General features: G+C 47.8%; 1 protein-coding gene across 1 annotated transcript in view; it reads right to left on the reverse strand.

Annotated features, from left to right (window-relative positions):
- The window catches only part of znf142 (zinc finger protein 142), a 42,248-nt gene that overhangs the window by 24,438 nt on the left and 1,050 nt on the right, over window positions 1-16,760 (reverse strand). The window contains 4 exon segments of the mRNA XM_038790165.1: window positions 399-599; window positions 7,001-7,030; window positions 7,033-7,716; window positions 15,194-15,605. Of these exon segments, the coding sequence (XP_038646093.1) occupies window positions 399-599; window positions 7,001-7,030; window positions 7,033-7,716; window positions 15,194-15,533 (1,255 nt within the window). The 5' untranslated portion in view covers window positions 15,534-15,605.

Raw genomic sequence — 16,760 nt, forward strand, 5'->3', positions numbered from 1 at the left:
ATAATTAGACATTCTAAATTTTAAAAAAAGACACTTGAACACAGAACCCAGGCTGACACACCACTGCAGCACAGGATGGAGTGCTGCATTGCCAGAGGTGTCGTCTTTGAGGTTATGACATAAAACCAAAGCCTCACCTGCTCTGTCGCGAGGTACCCAAGGTCCTTGGAGAAACAGAAAGGGAGCCTTCCTTCTTTACTCCACAACCAATGTCACTCATGCAGACTATCTGGTCGTTTATCCCACTGCTGTTTGTCAGAACAGATTTGTTCCTGGGGGTTTCTACAGCACAGCATTGGCTGCAGTCAAAATACATTTCATTGGTTCTATCGCACTTGAGCGCCCTGAAGTTGTGAAAGGCGCTACATCAATGCAAGTCTTTTCCATCTATAACTCACCTTGAAAGTGTCTCTGCCTGAAGGATTTGGTTTCTCTGCTGGCATCTCTTTCGGAGCCCGTTTCCGACAAGGGCTCTTCCCCTTCACACCTGGACCGCTTCCGCTTTCTGGACAGTCTCTGCGCGAAGCTACCGCCTTCGTCTGCCTCCTGTCTCCTTCCCTCTGGTTCTTCGTCCCCTTCGGCAGCACTACCACTCTCATCTGCAAGGAAACAAAGAGCCTGCGTTACACCAGGTGATGAGCATGACATCCTAGATGTTCATTCCAAATGGAATGGACAACGTTGATTTATTGATCCCATTCATAGCCTGGCCATCATGCATTAATATTGTGCATGAGGAAAATTCTTTTATACTCAACCAGTTTAGCAGAGGAACTGGTGCCACGTCGAGTTTATGGCACAGAAACAGGCCATTCAGCCCAATGCTAGAAACTCACTCCAAATGTGGTCTAACCTAAACTCTGTCCAAGGTAAACAGAACTTCCCTGCCTTTCAATCCAATTCCCCCAGAAATTAACCCAGTCCAGATGTGGGTCATCGCTTTTAATGACGTGTATGTGTAACCCTAGAGTCCTCTGCTCCTCTACTAGCCCATTACCCAAGTAGTATGTGGCCTTGTTATCTTTCTTACCAAAATGAACCACTTTTCAATACTGAAATTAATTTATTTGCTCATTCTGCAAGTTTAGTCATGTCAAAGAACAAAGAACAAAGAAAATTACAGCACAGGAACAGGCCCTTCGGCCCTCCCAGCTTGCGCCGATCCAGGTCCTTTATCTAAACCTGTCTCCTGTTTTCCAAGGTCTACTTCCCTCTGTTGCCGCCCGTTCATATACATGTCTAGATGCCTCTTAAATGATGCCATTGCGCCCGCCTCTACCACCTCCGCTGGTAAAGCGTTCCAGGCACACACCACCCTCTGCGTAAAAAACTTTCCACGCACATCTCCCTTAAACTTTCCCCCTCTCACGTTGAAATCGTGACCCCTTGTAACTGACACCCCACTCTTGGAAAAAGCTTGTTGCTATCCACCCTGTCCATACCTCTCAATTTTGTATACCTCAATCAGGTCCCCCCTCAACCTCCGTCTTTCCAATGAAAACAATCCTAATCTACTCAACCTTTCTTCATAGCTAGCACCCTCCATACCAGGCAACATCCTGGTGAACCTCCTCTGCACCCTCTCCAAAGCATCCACATCCTTCTGGGAATGTGGCGACCAGAACTGCACGCAGTATTCCAAATGTGGCCTAACCAAAGTCCTATACAACTGTAACATGACCTGCCAACTCTTGTACTCAATACCCCGTCCGATGAAGGCAAGCATGCTGTATGCCTTCTTGACCAATCTATCAACCTGCGTTGCCACCTTCAGGGTACAAAGGACCTGAACTCCCAGATCTCTCTGTACATCAATTTTCCCCAGGACCCTTCCATTGACCATATAGTCCGCTCTTGAATTAGATCTTCCAAAATGCATCACCTCACATTTGCCTGGATTGAACTCCATCTGCCATTTCTCTGCCCAACTCTCCAATCTATCTATATTTTGTTGTATTCTCTGACAGTCCTCCTCGCTATCTGCAACTCCACCAATCTTAGTATCATCTGCAAACTTGCTAATCAGACCACCTATACCTTCCTCCAGGTCATTTGTGTAGATCACAAACAACAATGGTCCGAGCACGGATCCCCGTGGAATACCACTAGTCACCCGTCTCCATTTTGAGACACTCCCTTCCACCACTACTCTCTGTCTCCTGTTGTCCAGCAGATCTTTATCCATCTAGCTAGTACACCCTGAACCCCATACGACTTCACTTTTGCCATCAACCTGACATGGGAAACCTTATCAAACGCCTTACTAAAGTCCATGTATATGACATCTACAGCCCTTCCCTCATCAATTAACTTTGTCACTTCCTCAAAGAATTCTATTAGGTTTGTAAGACATGACCTTCCTTGCACAAAACCAAAAGAACAAAGTATCTTGTCACACTCTTGGTTTTACCTGTGCCCCATAATGAGTTATCGTACATCTTCACTGTGTTTACGATTCAGAATTACAAAAGGTACTGATCATTGTCTAATATGAATAAAAGTTTGTGTATCTGCAAAACACAGCTATGGAGTTGGGCAACTTAAAAAAAACCTCTGCAGCAGAACCAACTAAAGGCCTGAACCCCAGGCTGCACAGGGACAGGTCATAACACAAAACTGAATGGGACGATGTTGATATAGAAATTTGCAATGGGAAATGCTGACAGAGAAGTTTGACAAAATGCTGTGTCAATGTTTGCGACAGGTAGTATAAGCTAGTAATAAACTTATCAATGAGTCAAGACCCAGTGAAACAGGAGTAGGAAGGGGGCCAATGGATTGGATTGGATTTTCTTTATTGTCACGTGTACCAAGGTATAGTGAAAAGCATTTTTCTGCGAGCAGCTCAACAGATCATTTAGTACATGAGAAGAAAAGGAAATAAAAGAAAATACATAATAGGGCAACACAAGGTATAAAATGTAACGACATAAGCACCGGCATCAGGTGAAGCGTACAGGGGTGTAGTGTTAATCAGGTCAGTCCATAAGAGGGTCGTTTAGGAGTCTGGTAACAGCGGGGAAGAAGCTGTTTTTGAGTCTGTGCGTGCGTGTTCTCAGACTTTTGTATCTCCTGCCCAATGGAAGAAGTTGGAAGAGTGAGCAAGCCGGGTGGGAGGGGTCTTTGATTATGCTGCCCGCTTTCCCCAGGCAGCGGGAGGTGTAGATGGAGTCAATGGTTTGTGTGATGGACAGGATGGAATGTGGTCAGGGCTTGCAGATTTAATTTTTTCTCCATGTTGAAGCGTGCGCTTATTTTTATATTTCTATTATAAAATCCCCAGGTCCAAATTTATAATGGATAGTCCATGTAAACTTGTCACAGTGTAACCGCACCCACCTGTAGTGCTGCTGTAGCATTTTCACCAGCAGCAGACTGCAAGTGTGCCATATTTACATAGTAAGAAGTCTTACAACACCAGGTTAAAGTCCAGTTTGTTTCAAACACTAGCTTTCGGAGCACTGCTCCTTCCTCAGATGAATGAAGAGGTAGGTTCCAGAAACATACATACATACATATATATATATATATATATATCTAGACAACTTTGAAATATCGTCTTGCATCTTTGAATTTGTCTATATATATGTTTCTGGAACATACCTCTTCATTCACCTGAGGAAGGAGCAGTGCTCCGAAAGCTAGTGATTCGAAACAAACCTGTTGGACTTTAACCTGGTGTTATCAGACTTCTTACTGTGCTCACCCCAGTCCAACTTCGGCATCTCCACATCATATTTATATTGGCATTTCCCACTATATCTGCCAAAATAGTGATAATCATAGATATAAATGAACAATACGGGCGATAAGGTAAATAACGGCAGTCTGTTTCCATTGGCTGGTGGATCTGTAACAAATAGTCGGAAATTTACATAAAATTCAGGAAAGAATTAAAAGGGAGGATGAGTAAAATAATTTTCATGAGCAGCGTGATCAGAACACAGGCTCTTGAAGTAAAGTGTATAATTACTTTCAAAAGGGAATTATTTGAAATCTCTTTAACCAGGTGACCTACCTGGGAAAACGAGCTGAATTGCCGACTTACATTCAGTTACTTTCCAGCATGGCACTGCAGCTCAACGTATTCAAACATCCACCAAGCACGTTGTGAGGTCAATCACTGTTTGGAAGTTCAGTTATCGTTCGGTAGACACATCTCAGAGCAGCATTGGGGAGGAAGTGGCCTAGTGGTATAGCCACTGGACAGGGTAACACTCTGGGTACCCGGGTTCGAATCCCACCACGGCAGATGGTGAAATTTGAGTTCAATAAAAATCTGGGATTAAAAGTCTAATGACGACGGTGAAACCATTGCCGACATGTCGTAAAAAAAACATCTGGTTCACTAATGTCCTTTAGGGAAGGAAATCTGCTGTCCTTACCCGGTCTGGTCTACCTGCGACTCCAGCAATGTGGTTGATTACGAAATGGCTGAGCAAGCCACTCAGTTCAGGAGCTTTTAGGGGTGGGCAACAAATGGTGGTCCAGCCAGCGACGCCCACATCCCATGAAAGAAATAAAGAAAGAAAGTGACTTTGACACAAGGGGAACACAGTGGTTAGCACTGTTGTTTCACAGCTCCAGGGTCCCAGGTTCGATTCCCGGCTTGGGTCTCTGTCTGTACGGAGTCTGCACGTTCTCCCCGTGTCTGCGTGGGTTTCCTCCGGGTGCTCCGGTTTCCTCCCACAGTCCAAAGATGTGCAGGTTAGGTGGATTGTCCATGCTAAGTTGCCCCTTGGTGTCCAAAAAGGGTAGGTGAGGTTACTGGGTTACGGGGATAGGGTGGAGGTGTGGGCTTAGGTAGGGCACTCTTTACAAGAGCCGGCGCAGACTCGATGGGCCGAATAGCCTTCTTCTGCGCTGTAAATACATACATACTTAGAAGACAGGAGCAGGAGGAGGCCTTTTGGCCCTTAGAGCCTGCTCTGCCATTCACCACAATCATAGCTGATCATCCAACTGAATAGCCTAATCCTGCTTTCTCCCCGCAGCCTTTGATCCCATTCTCCCCAAGTGCTATATCCAGCCGCCTCTTAAATATATTCAATGTTTTAGCCTCAACTGCTTCCTGCGGTAATGAATTCCACAGGCTCACCACTTTTTGGGTGAAGAAATGTCTCCTTATCTCTGTCCGAAATGGTTTACCCTGAATCCTCAGAATGTGACCCCTGGTTCTGGACACACCCATCAAAATATATGATACAATCCCTCCCAGTGAAGTACTGAGCCATGAACAGGAGGTCTCCAGTTGGTGTTGATCAATGCCAGCATAGCAGTCCAAACAACTTGCATTTATATAGCGCCGTTAATGTAGTAAAATATACCAAATCGTTTCAATCATCACACAAGGTTTGACACAGGAGATATTCAGACAGCTGACCAAAAGCTTGTCCAATGAGTGGGCTTTGAAAAGCATCTTAAAGCAGGGGGGGGGGGGTGCAGGAGTCAGAAAGAAGCAGAAAGGTTTCGAAAGCTTATTCCAGCAGCAGAGGCAAGGCAAGAAACTACAGAGTGTGGTGAACTCAGCCCAACGCATCACACAAGCTTGCCATCCTCCCATTGATTCTGTTACACCTCCCACTGCCTCAGGAAGGCAGACAGCATTATGAGAGACCCCTCCCACCCAGGCATTGCCTCTTCCAGACCCTTCCGTCAGGCAGAAGGTACAGAAGGCTGAAGAACCGCACATCTAGCTTCTTCCCCACAGCTACTAGACTCCTCAACGACTCCCCTCGGATTGATCTGTTCCCTGTAAGAACACTTTTCACAACTCGCTATGCTGCTCTTGCTCATGTATTTGCTTTGTTCGGCCCCTTGTTTCACACTGTAACCAATCACTGTTTGTCGATGTACCATTTGTCAATGTTCTCTGTTGATTATTCTTTTTGTCTACTATGTACGTACCTTGGCCACAGAAAAATACTTTTCACTGTACTTCGGTACATGTGACAATAAATCAAATCAAATCAAGGCGGCCAACGGTAGAGCTATTAAAATAAGGAATGCTCAGGCAGCACGGTGGCGCAGTGGGTTAGCCCTGCAGCCTCACAGCGCCGAGGTCCCAGGTTCTATCCCACCTCTGGGTCACTGTCCGTGTGAAGTTTGCACATTCTCTCCGTGTTTGCGTGGGTTTCGCCCCCACAACCCAAAGATGTGCAGGCTTGGCGGATTGGCCACATTAAATTGCCCCTTAATTGGAAAAAATAAATTGGGTATTCTAAATTTATAAAAAAAAATAAGGAATGCTCAAGAAGCTGGGATTGGAGGACTGCAGATTTGTGGGACCATTGAAATTAGGGAGATTGGGAAGGGCAAGGGGGCGTGGGTGGATCTGAGAGCACGGAGGTGTTGCCAGATGAGGTCAGTGAGGATGGGGAAGGTGGGTGAACTGGACTTGCTGCGAGTTAGGATACGGTCCGCAGAGATTTAGATGAGCAGAAGTTCAGAGATTTTGTTTCAGGGGGTCTGCCAGGAGAACAAACAGGAAAATGTTTGAGACACCGAACTTCTACGCATTCTGCGGTTTGCAGTGATCTGAAAGGACCATAAAGCTTCTCCAGCTCTCTAACCTTCTGCCCTCCTGAAACCTTACCTCTTAGAGCAAATCTTTAGTCACGTGTCATAATATCTCCTTATGTGCTTCAGTATCAAATTCTGTCTCTTACCATTCCTGTGAGATAATATTTAATTGTATTAAAGGTAAGATATTGTTGTCGGCAAAACAAAATCCCAGCAAAACAATGTTTATTGTCTCAACTCTCAAGGGTCAACCACATAACGTGGGACTAGAGCCATGTCCAGGCCAGACTATGCATGGCAGATCAGCATCCATGAAGGACAATACAAACCTGTGGGATTTTTAAATCATGTCATTCTATCAGGTATCAGCCCATAACTAACTAGATGTTATTGAATTCAATTTGCCAGAAGAGGATTTGAGCTCCCCAGCAGCCTGGGTGCAAGAGCAATGTGCCGAGCAGCTGACAGAGTTACCTACCAGAGTGTTCAGTCAGATGCTTCTTCAAACTTTGCGGTAGGGGCTGGTAAAATCACACTTGCTGCAGCTGTAGGCAGCTTCGCCTTGATGCATCCCGCTGTAGTGTTTGCTCAGGTCGTGAGCCACGCAACTCTTAAAGGGGCAGAGTTTACACTTGAATTTCTTTTCTTTCAGTCTCCCCCGCTTCTTGTGTTGAGCTAGGAGTTTGGTGCTGGAGCAGGCGAAATCGCACTGGTCACAGCGGAACGGGTAGTGGGCACGCCTGTGCTCCTCCATCGCTGCCACGTCCTGGAATATCAATCCGCAGCTCCGGTAAGGGCAGGGGACGGACTTGGCGCTGCAACCGGCTCTCGACTGCCCAGGGTGCTGGCCGCAGCAACTCTCCGCCTTGTCAGCATCGTGTTTGGCCACATGCTCCTGTAAAGCCCTCGCCCGGGTGAACTCTTTGCCGCAGACCAGGCATGGGTGCTTTGCCCGGGTGGTGAAGCCCGCAACGGCCAGGACGATACTGCTTTCCTCGCTGCTGGTGCCCTCCTTCCTGCATGAGATCCTAGGGCGCTTTGCCCGCAATCTGCCCCCGTTTTCATGCCTGGGGGACAGAGCGTGCCCCGTGTCCATTGTGTGACACTGCAGGTGGTTGGCCAAAAGGTCCTGGCTCTCAAAGCTCTGGTTGCATTGATGGCAGCAGAAAGGTTCCTCCAATTGGATCAAGGTATCTGGTGGGAACATAAAACTGTCAGTCACTTTGGCTCACTATTTATCCAAGGGACAGACTACAAGCCAATGTCTTACTCGAGTGCCTGTGCAGTAATAATAATAATAATAATAACTCATTGTCACAAGTAGGCTTCAATAAAGTTACTGTGAAAAGCCCCTAGTCGCCACATTCCGGCACCTGTTCTGGGAGGCCGGTACGGGAATTGAACCCGCCCTGCTGCCTTGTTCTGCATTACAAGGCAGCTATTTAGCCCAGTGTACTAAACCAGCCTGTGTGCGAGGTGCTGGGATCAAGCTCTGCTCCTGCAATTGCCCTGGTGTTCAGAGAGAATTGAGTGGCCTTGTACATGAAAGAGGAGTCAACGTGCAGTTACAGTACAAGAGTAAGGAAGTCTTGTTGCAATTATGCAGTTAAGATACCGATCAGCCATGGTCTAACTGAATGGACAGAATAGGCCCAAGGGACTGACAGGTTCCTCATGTCCCAACGTAAAGGTTAGATCCCTCCAGCTGTGAAATAGGTTCCACAGACACTGAGCTCCTCTCAGCGCTTCACATTTCACTGTGAATTGTAAATCGGGTTTTATTTAATTATATGCTGGTGAAGGGCATTGAATTGGGTTTCAATTGAGCATATATAAAAAGACAACAGCAGGAGTGGTCTGATCCGACTGTCTGTCCCTTACAACTGCTATGTTCATGGCTGGGTGGTACGGGAGGAGCACCGATGTCTACTGGCACACTTCAGGCCTTCCATGACCGGTGGGCACCCTGGGATGGGATTGGATTGGATTTGTTTATTGTCACGTGTACCGAGGTACAGTGAAAAGTATTTTTCTGCAAGCAGCTCAACAGATCATTCAGTACATGGAAGAAAAGGGAATTAAACAAAATTCAAGAAAATACATGAGAATACATAATAGGGCAACACAAGATATACAATGTAACTACATAAGCATTGGCATCGGTTGAAGCATACAGGGTGTAGTGTTAATGAGGTCAGTCAATAAGAGGGTCATTTAGGAGTCTGGTGACAGTGGGGAAGAAGCTGTTTTTGAGTCTGTTCGTGCGTGTTCTCAGACTTTTGTATCTCTTGCCCGATGGAAGAAGTTGGGAAAGTGAGTAAGCCGGGTGGGAGGGATCCTTGATTATGCTGCCCGCTTTCTCCCGGCAGCGGGAGGTGTAGATGGAGTCCATGGATGGGAGGCAGGTTCGTGTGATGGACTGGGCGGTATTCACGACTCTCTGAAGTTCCTTGCGGTCCTGGGCCGAGCAGTTGCCATACCAGGCTGTGATGCAGCCCGATAGGATGCTTTCTATAGTGCATCTGTAAAAGTTGGTAAGGGTTAATGTGGACATGCCGAATTTCCTTATTTTCCAGAGGAACTATAGGCGCTGTTGTGCTTTCTTGGTGATAGCGTCGACGTGAGTTGACCAGGACAGATTTTTGGTGAGGTGCACCCCTAGGAATTTGAAACTGCTAACCATCTCCACCTCGGTCCCATTGCACCATCACTCACAGGAATTACACATTGGCTGGATTTATTAAGTTTCCTTTTGTTATTTTATTTTAGTTATAGCATCCCCTCCAGGGGCTGTCACCACTGTACTATTATTTCATTTATTGATTTTTAAAGGTGTATAAAAAGGGCATACCCTTCTCAGTAATCTGATTTATTAATTTTCATTTATTAAAAAGAGACTATAAGTAGGGAATTTCCCCACCAGGGGCTGTCACCCCTTTTATTAATTTATTTCTATTTATTGTTCCATTTGTACACAGATTGTGGAGGTTGAAACCCCTTTGCGACTACTTGAAGGGGCTGCTCCTCAAACTGGTTTTCCGGAAAACAACAGCGGCCATATAGTTCCACCATTGGGAAGGGACCTTCTCTTTCTATCCCCACTCAATGCTCACTCGCATATTTTGAGGTGGGGGTCAAGCAGTACAGAGCAGCAACCCAATCCAAGAGGAAAAAGGAAGAGTATGTAAGGATGAGAAAACAAGGTTCAGTTGGGTCACTTGAGGGTTACAAGGTAGCAAGGAATGAGCTTAAAAAAAAAGGGGGCTTTGGAGAGCTAGGAGGGGGCATGAGAAGTTCTTGGCCCCTTGGTCGGATCAAGGAAAACCCCACGGCTATTTACTCTTATGTGAGAAATCAAAGAATGACCAGGGTGAGGGTAGGGCCGGTCAAGGACAATAGTGAGATATTGTTCATGGAGTCAGAAGAAATAGGAGGCGTTGAATGAATACTTTTCTTCAGTGTTCACCAAGGAGAGGGGCCATGGTTTTGAGGATGAGAGTGTGATACAGGCGGGTAGGCTGGAGGAGGTAGATGTTCTGAGGAAGGATGTATTAGCAATTTTGAAAAACCGGAGGGTCGACAAGTCCCCTGGTCCAGATGGGATATATCCAAGGATTCTTTGGGAAGCAAGGGATGAGATTGCAGAGCCTTTGGCTTTGATCTTTGGGTCCTCACTGTCCACGGGGATAGTGCCAGAGGACTGGAGAGTGGCGAATGTTGTTCCTCAAAGGCAGCACGATAGCATTGTGGTTAGCACATTTGCTTCACAGCTCCAGGGTCACAGGTTCGATTCCCGGCTTGGGTCACTGTCTGTGCGGAGTCTGCACGTTCTCCCCCGTGTGTGCGTGGGTTTCCTCCGGATGCTCCGGTTTCCTCCCACAGTCCAAAGATGTGCAGGTTAGGTGGATTGGCCTTGCTGAAATTGTCCTTGGTGTCCAAAATTGCCCTCAGTGTTGGGTGGGGTTACTAGGTTATGGGGATAGGGTGGAGGTGTGGATCTTGGGTAGGGTGCTCTTTCCAAGAGCCGGTGCAGACTCGATGGGCCGAATGGCCTCCTTCTGCACTGTAAATTCTATGATGATCTCTGTTCAAGAAAGGAAATAGGAATGACCCTGGTAATTATAGGCCAGTTAGTCTTACTTCGGTGGTCGGTAAGTTAATGGAAAAGGTCCTGAAGGATAGGATTTATGACCATTTGGAAAGATGCAGCTTAATCTGGGATAGTCAACACGGATTCGTGAAGGGTAAGTCTTGTCTCAAAAATGTGATTGTATTCTTTGAGGGGGTAACTAATTGTGTAGATGAAGGTAGAGCAGTTGATGTCATATACATGGATTTTAGTAAGGCATTTGATAAGGTTCCCGAATGGTCGGCTCATGAATTAAGTAAGGGGTTGTGGGATAGAGGGAAATTTGGCCAATTGGATAAGTAACTGGCTATCACATAGAAGACAGAGGGTGGTGGTGGATGGAATATTTTCAGACTGGAGACCAGTTACCAGCGGTGTACCACGGGGATCAGTGCTGGGTCCTCTGCTGTTTGTGATTTTTATCAATGACTTGGAGGAGGGGGCTGAAGGGTGGGTCAGAAAATTTGCGGATGACACCAAGATTGGTGGAGTAGTGGATGAGGTGGAGGGCAGTTGTAGGCTGCAAAGAGACATTGATAGGATGGAGAGCTGGGCCGAAAAATAGCAGATGGAGTTTAACCCTGATAAGTGCGAGGTGATTCATTTTGGTAGAAAAAATTTGAATGCGGATTACAGGGTCAATGGCAGGGTTCTGAGGAATATGGAGGAACAGAGATCTTGGGGTTCATGTCCACAGATCTCTGAAGGTTGCCACTCAAGTGGATAGAGCCGTGAAGAAGGCTTATAGTGTGTTAGCGTTTATTAACGGGGGCTTGGGTTTATGCTGGATTACGCTGCAACTGTACATGACCCTGGTGAGACCACATTTGGAATATGGTGTGCAGTTCTGGTCACCTCACTATAGGAAGGATGTGGAAGCATTGGAAAGGGTGCAAAGGAGCTTTACCAGGGTGCTGCCTGGTTTGCAGGATAGGTCTTAGGAGGAAAGGTTGAGGGAGCTACGGTTTTTCTCTTTAGAGCTGAGGAGGATGAGAGGCGACTTAATAGAGGTTTATAAGATGATGCGGGGGATAGATAGAGTGGACGTTCAGAGACTATTTCCTCAGGTGGATGTAGCTGTTACAAGGGGGCATAACTATAAGATTCAGGGTGGGAGATATAGGAGGGATGCCCGAGGTATCCCGCAGGGTTCAGTGTTGGGGCCACAGCTGTTCTCTTTATATATTAGCGATCTAGATGACGGGACTGGGGGCATTCTGGCCAAGTTTGCCGATGATACAAAGATAGGTGGAGGGGCAGGTAGTATTGAGGAGGTGGGGAGGCTGCAGAAAGATTTAGACAGTTTAGGAGAATGGTCCAAGAAGTGGCTGATGAAATTCAACGTGGGCAAGTGCGAGGTCTTGCACTTTGGAAAAAAGAATAGAGGCATGGACTATTTTCTAAACGGTGACAAAATTCATAATGCTAAAGTGCAAAGGGACTTGGGAGTCCTAGTCCAGGATTCTGTAAAGGTAAACTTGCAGGTTGAGTCCGTAATTAAGAAAGCAAATGTAATGTTGTCATTTATCTCAAGAGGCTTGGAATATAAAAGCAGGGATGTACTTCTGAGGCTTTATAAAGCACTAGTTAGGCCCCATTTAGAATACTGTGAGCAATTTTGGACCCCACACCGCAGGAAGGACATACTGGCACTGGAGCGGGTCCAGCGGAGATTCACACGGATGATCCCAGGAATGGTAGGCCTAACATACGATGAACGTCTGAGGATCGTGGGATTATATTCATTGGAGTTTAGGAGGTTGAGGGGAGAGCTAATAGAAACTTACAAGATAATGAATGGCTTGGATAGGATGGACGTAGGGAAGTTGTTTCCATTAGCAGGGGAGACTAGGACGCGGGGGCACAGCCTTAGAATAAAAGGGAGTCACTTTAGAACAGAGAAGAGGAGAAATTTCTTCAGCCAGAGAGTGGTAGGTCTGTGGAATTCATTGCCACAGAGGGCGGTGGAGGCCGGGACGTTGAGTGTCTTTAAGACAGAAATTGATAAATTCTTGATTTCTCGAGGAATTAAGGGCTATGGGGAGAGAGCGGGTAAATGGAGTTGAAATCAACCATGATTGAATGGTGGAGTGGACTCGATGGGCCGAATGGCCTTACTTCCGCTCCTATGTCTTATGGTCTTATTCAAGGCTCTTTACTCAGAGAGTGGTTAGGGTGTGGAATGGACTGCCTGCTGTGATAGTGGAGTTGGACACTTTAGGAACTTTCAAGCGGTTATTGGATAGGCACATGGAGCACACCCGAATGGCAGGGAATGGGATAGCTTGATCTTGGTTTCGGACACTGCTCGGCACAACATGGAGGGCCTAAGGGCCTGTTCTGTGCTGTACTGTTCTATGTTCTATGTAACCCTGTCTTAACCCTTTCCTAACCCAGGGATATGGAGTTGAATTGTACCTCCAGTCTGATGCATTCCAATGGCTTCCTGGCCCACCTCTCATTGTCTCACCTCCGCATGCATTGGCTCATTTAAAATTCTGCTGCCCAAGGGCAGCACGGTGGCCTAGTGGTTAGCACAACCGCCTCACGGTGCTGAGGTCCCAGGTTCGATCCCGGCTCTGGGTCACTGTCCGTGTGGAGTTTGCACGTTCTCCCCGTGTCTGCGTGGGTTTCGCCCCCACAACCCAAAAATGTGCAGAGTAGGTGGATTGGCCACGCTAAATTGCTCCTTAATTGGAAAAAATAATTGGCTAATCTAAATTTTAAAAAAAAAATTCTGCTGCCCGTATCCTAACTCACAGCATGTCCTGGTCACCCATCACCTCTGTGCTCACTGACCTTCACTGGCTCCTAATCCAGCAACACCTCGGTTTTAAAATTCCCAAATGCCAGCATGGTCCTCCCTAACATTCCCTCTAAAACTGTGCAGATTTGCCAGCAAATCAAGAATATTTGGCCACCCATGGGAAATGGCCCTTTTAAGATGTGCAAATGCGTGTTCTTAAAGCCGGCATTGTCAAACCTGGGGGCGCGACCCACGGGTGGGTCGCAGGCGGGTGTCAGGAGGGTCGCGGCGCGCCCAATCGCGCAAATTTGCGCGCAACAGCCGGCTGTTAAAAATGCCGACTGCAAGCGGCCTTCAAAATGGCTGTGAACATGTAAAAAAAAACGCGGCCGCACTGCGCATGCATGCCGATGATCGGGCCCGCATGCGCAGTGCGGCCGCTTTTTTTAAAAAACGGTTGCAGCTTTTTGTTTTACAAGTTCGGGAGGTTTTATTCATTTATTTTATTCATTTAATTTTTATTTTTTTCATTTATTTTGTTCATTTTTTTTTTACAAGTTTGTTATTTGATAAACTTTTTAACCGGAAACAAATGCAGAACTTTGGACAGATGGCGACTCCATACTTTCCGACACCGGAAGGCTTCACCTTCATCCAACAGGTTCCATTGGAGGAGTGTGTACGAGGGCCAAAGGGACCCAAAACCATTTCCTCCATTATTGTCAGCAACAAACAAGGTAAGAGAAAATGGCGGTCGCGCAGGTCGGCCATCGTGGGTCGCGAAGGTCGGCCGGGTTGGGTCCCGAAGGTCAGCCGGGTGGCAAAAATGGGACCCCGGAAAAAAAGTTTGAAGAACTGTCTTAAAGGACTGCGCAGTGCCTCACACAGCAAACAAAGGTTAGAGAGCGCATTGGCCTCATTCCTTCCCAACCCTGTAATCTCTTCCAGCCCCACACACCTCCAATAATAAAATAAATGCTTCAGATACTGGAAATCGGAATTCAAAACAGAAAATGCTGGGAAAACCTAGCAAATCTGGAGAGAGAAAAAAGCAATTATCTTCCCCAGGCAGCAGTGGAGGCTGGGTCATTGAATATAATCAGGACTGAGTTACATAAATTCTAAAGGGACAAGGGAGTCGAAGGTTACGGGAATAGGCAGGAACATGGGGTTGAGACCACAACCATATCTATGGAGTGGCTGAGCAGGTTCGAGGGGCCGAATGGCCTATTCCTGCTCCGAATCCGTATGTTCGTGCAGCCATGCAGGAAAACATAGCTGTGACAAGGCTCAGAGACATATCCTGACAGGGTCAGTAACGGGACCTCAATAGCAGCCCTGGTCTACCCTCCTGCAGAATGCTGCTGTCTCTGCTGGAGCGGCCACACTAACACTACCGTGAGTGTAAGGAAGGCCCACAGGGTGGAATCAATGAAGAAACTAACAACTTACCAATGAGCCAACAGCAGAGGTTCCTGACTTCAACCTCGCTTGAAAACACTGGAAAGAGCTCAACCCAATTCACACAGATCACCAAGAATTCCCTAAAACAGGAGATGAGGGATGACCCAAAGTGCGATTGTAGCCAATAGTCTCGGACCATGGAGCCATCAACCTGCCCAGTGAGATCTGTTGTGGGAGGCACCTCATTTCCCAGCTCGGGTGTCTTAAAGGGACCATCGATTGAACAGACACACTGCACATCACATTGTAAGCTTTCCCCATCATACAATAATTGCCATCAGATTCTGACAGCAGACAGGGCTCTGCAGCATCAAGAGCCCAAGTGAAGGTACCTGGAGGGTTGTTGGTTGCCTCCATCTTCTCGTCTGGCTGGGCAGTTTGCACAAGGTTCTGCCCGTCGCTGCTTTCTGACAGTTCCCGCGTGGATGCCACTGTCACCTCCAGGGTCATCGTTTGGCACATGTCCTTACGACCGGCTTCCTCCTGAGGATCGGCGCACCGCCCAGCCTCTACCATGAGGTGTGCCACATCCGTCCCAAAGCACCCGTCGCCTGGGATACCATGCGGCCCTCCACGCAGCTCGATGATGCCGTGGAGGGCATAGTCTTGCTCCGAAGTGAATTCCATGAAGATGCCGCTGTTGTCTGCTAGGCCTCCTCCCTGCTCGTCCATCTTGGCTTTGATCCCTTTTGCCCTGGCTGCCTCCAGTTACTTTGGCCGTTTATCTTTCCTCTGAGCCGAGATCTGCTGATGTACAGATAACAGGTCAGTGCAAAGCAACAGATAAGGAGGAACTATCCACAGTGGCAGGAGGGTTGTGGGGGGGCCGCAAGGGAGCAGTGCGCCAGGGGTTGCAAAGCTGGCACACCCTCGAAGGGGGGGGTGGCTGCGCTCGGGGTCACGGGGAGAGGTTGCGCTCGGGGTAACTGGGGCGGGGGCTGCTCTCGAGATGACGTGGGGGGGGGCTGCACTCGGTGGGTCGTTGGGGCGGCTGTGCGCAGGGTCGCGAGGAGGGGCTCCACTCGGGGCCGCTGGGGGGCGGGGGTCTCCACTCGGGGCTGCTGGGGGAGGGAGGTTAAAAGGTTGTGGGGGAGGGTTTATGAGGGTGGTTGGGGGGTTTAATTGGGGGGAGGGGGGATTACGGGGAGTTATTTGGGGGGGGTTTTTGTGGGGTTATGGGGAGTTATTGGGGGTGTGGGGAGGGGGTTTTGGGAGGTTATTTGGGGGGTATTTTGGGGGGGTTATTTGGGGATGTTGTAGAGGTATTTCTGGGGGGGGTTATTGGGGGGATATTTTGGGGGTATTTATTGGGACGGTATTTGGAGGGGTTTTGGGGAGTATTTTCTGGGGGGGTATTTTGGGGGGGTTATTTGGCACGGGATTGGTGGGGGATATTTTGGGGAGTTATCTGGGGGGTGTTTTTGGGGGGGTTGGAGTGTTTAGGGGGTATTTATTGAGGAGTTATTTCGGGGGATGTTTTGGGGGTATTTTAGGGGGGTTATTTGGGGAGGTTGGGGTATTTTGGGGGGGTTATTTACAGGGTGTTTTGGGGTTGGGGTTATGGGGAGTTATTTGGGGGGTGTTTTGGGGTGGGGGTTGGGGTGTTTTGGGGGTATTTTTTGGGGTGTGCTTTTGGGTATTTTTTGGGATGGTTATTTGGGGGGGGGTTTCGGGGGGGTTAGGGTATTTTGGGGTTATTAGGGTATTTTGGGGTTATTTGGAGGGGGTGTTTTGGGGGGTGTTTTTTGGGGCGGTTATGGGGAGGTGTTCAGGGGGGTATTTTGGGAGGTGATGGGGGGGTTATTGGGGGTATTTTGGGGGTGGGGAATGTCGTGGGGGGGATGTTGTGGGGGGTATTTTTGGGGGTGGGGTTTTGGGGGTTATTTGGGGGGGTATTTT

Source organism: Scyliorhinus canicula, chromosome 2 (assembly GCF_902713615.1).
Source record: "Scyliorhinus canicula chromosome 2, sScyCan1.1, whole genome shotgun sequence".
Taxonomy (NCBI): Eukaryota; Metazoa; Chordata; class Chondrichthyes; order Carcharhiniformes; family Scyliorhinidae; genus Scyliorhinus; species Scyliorhinus canicula.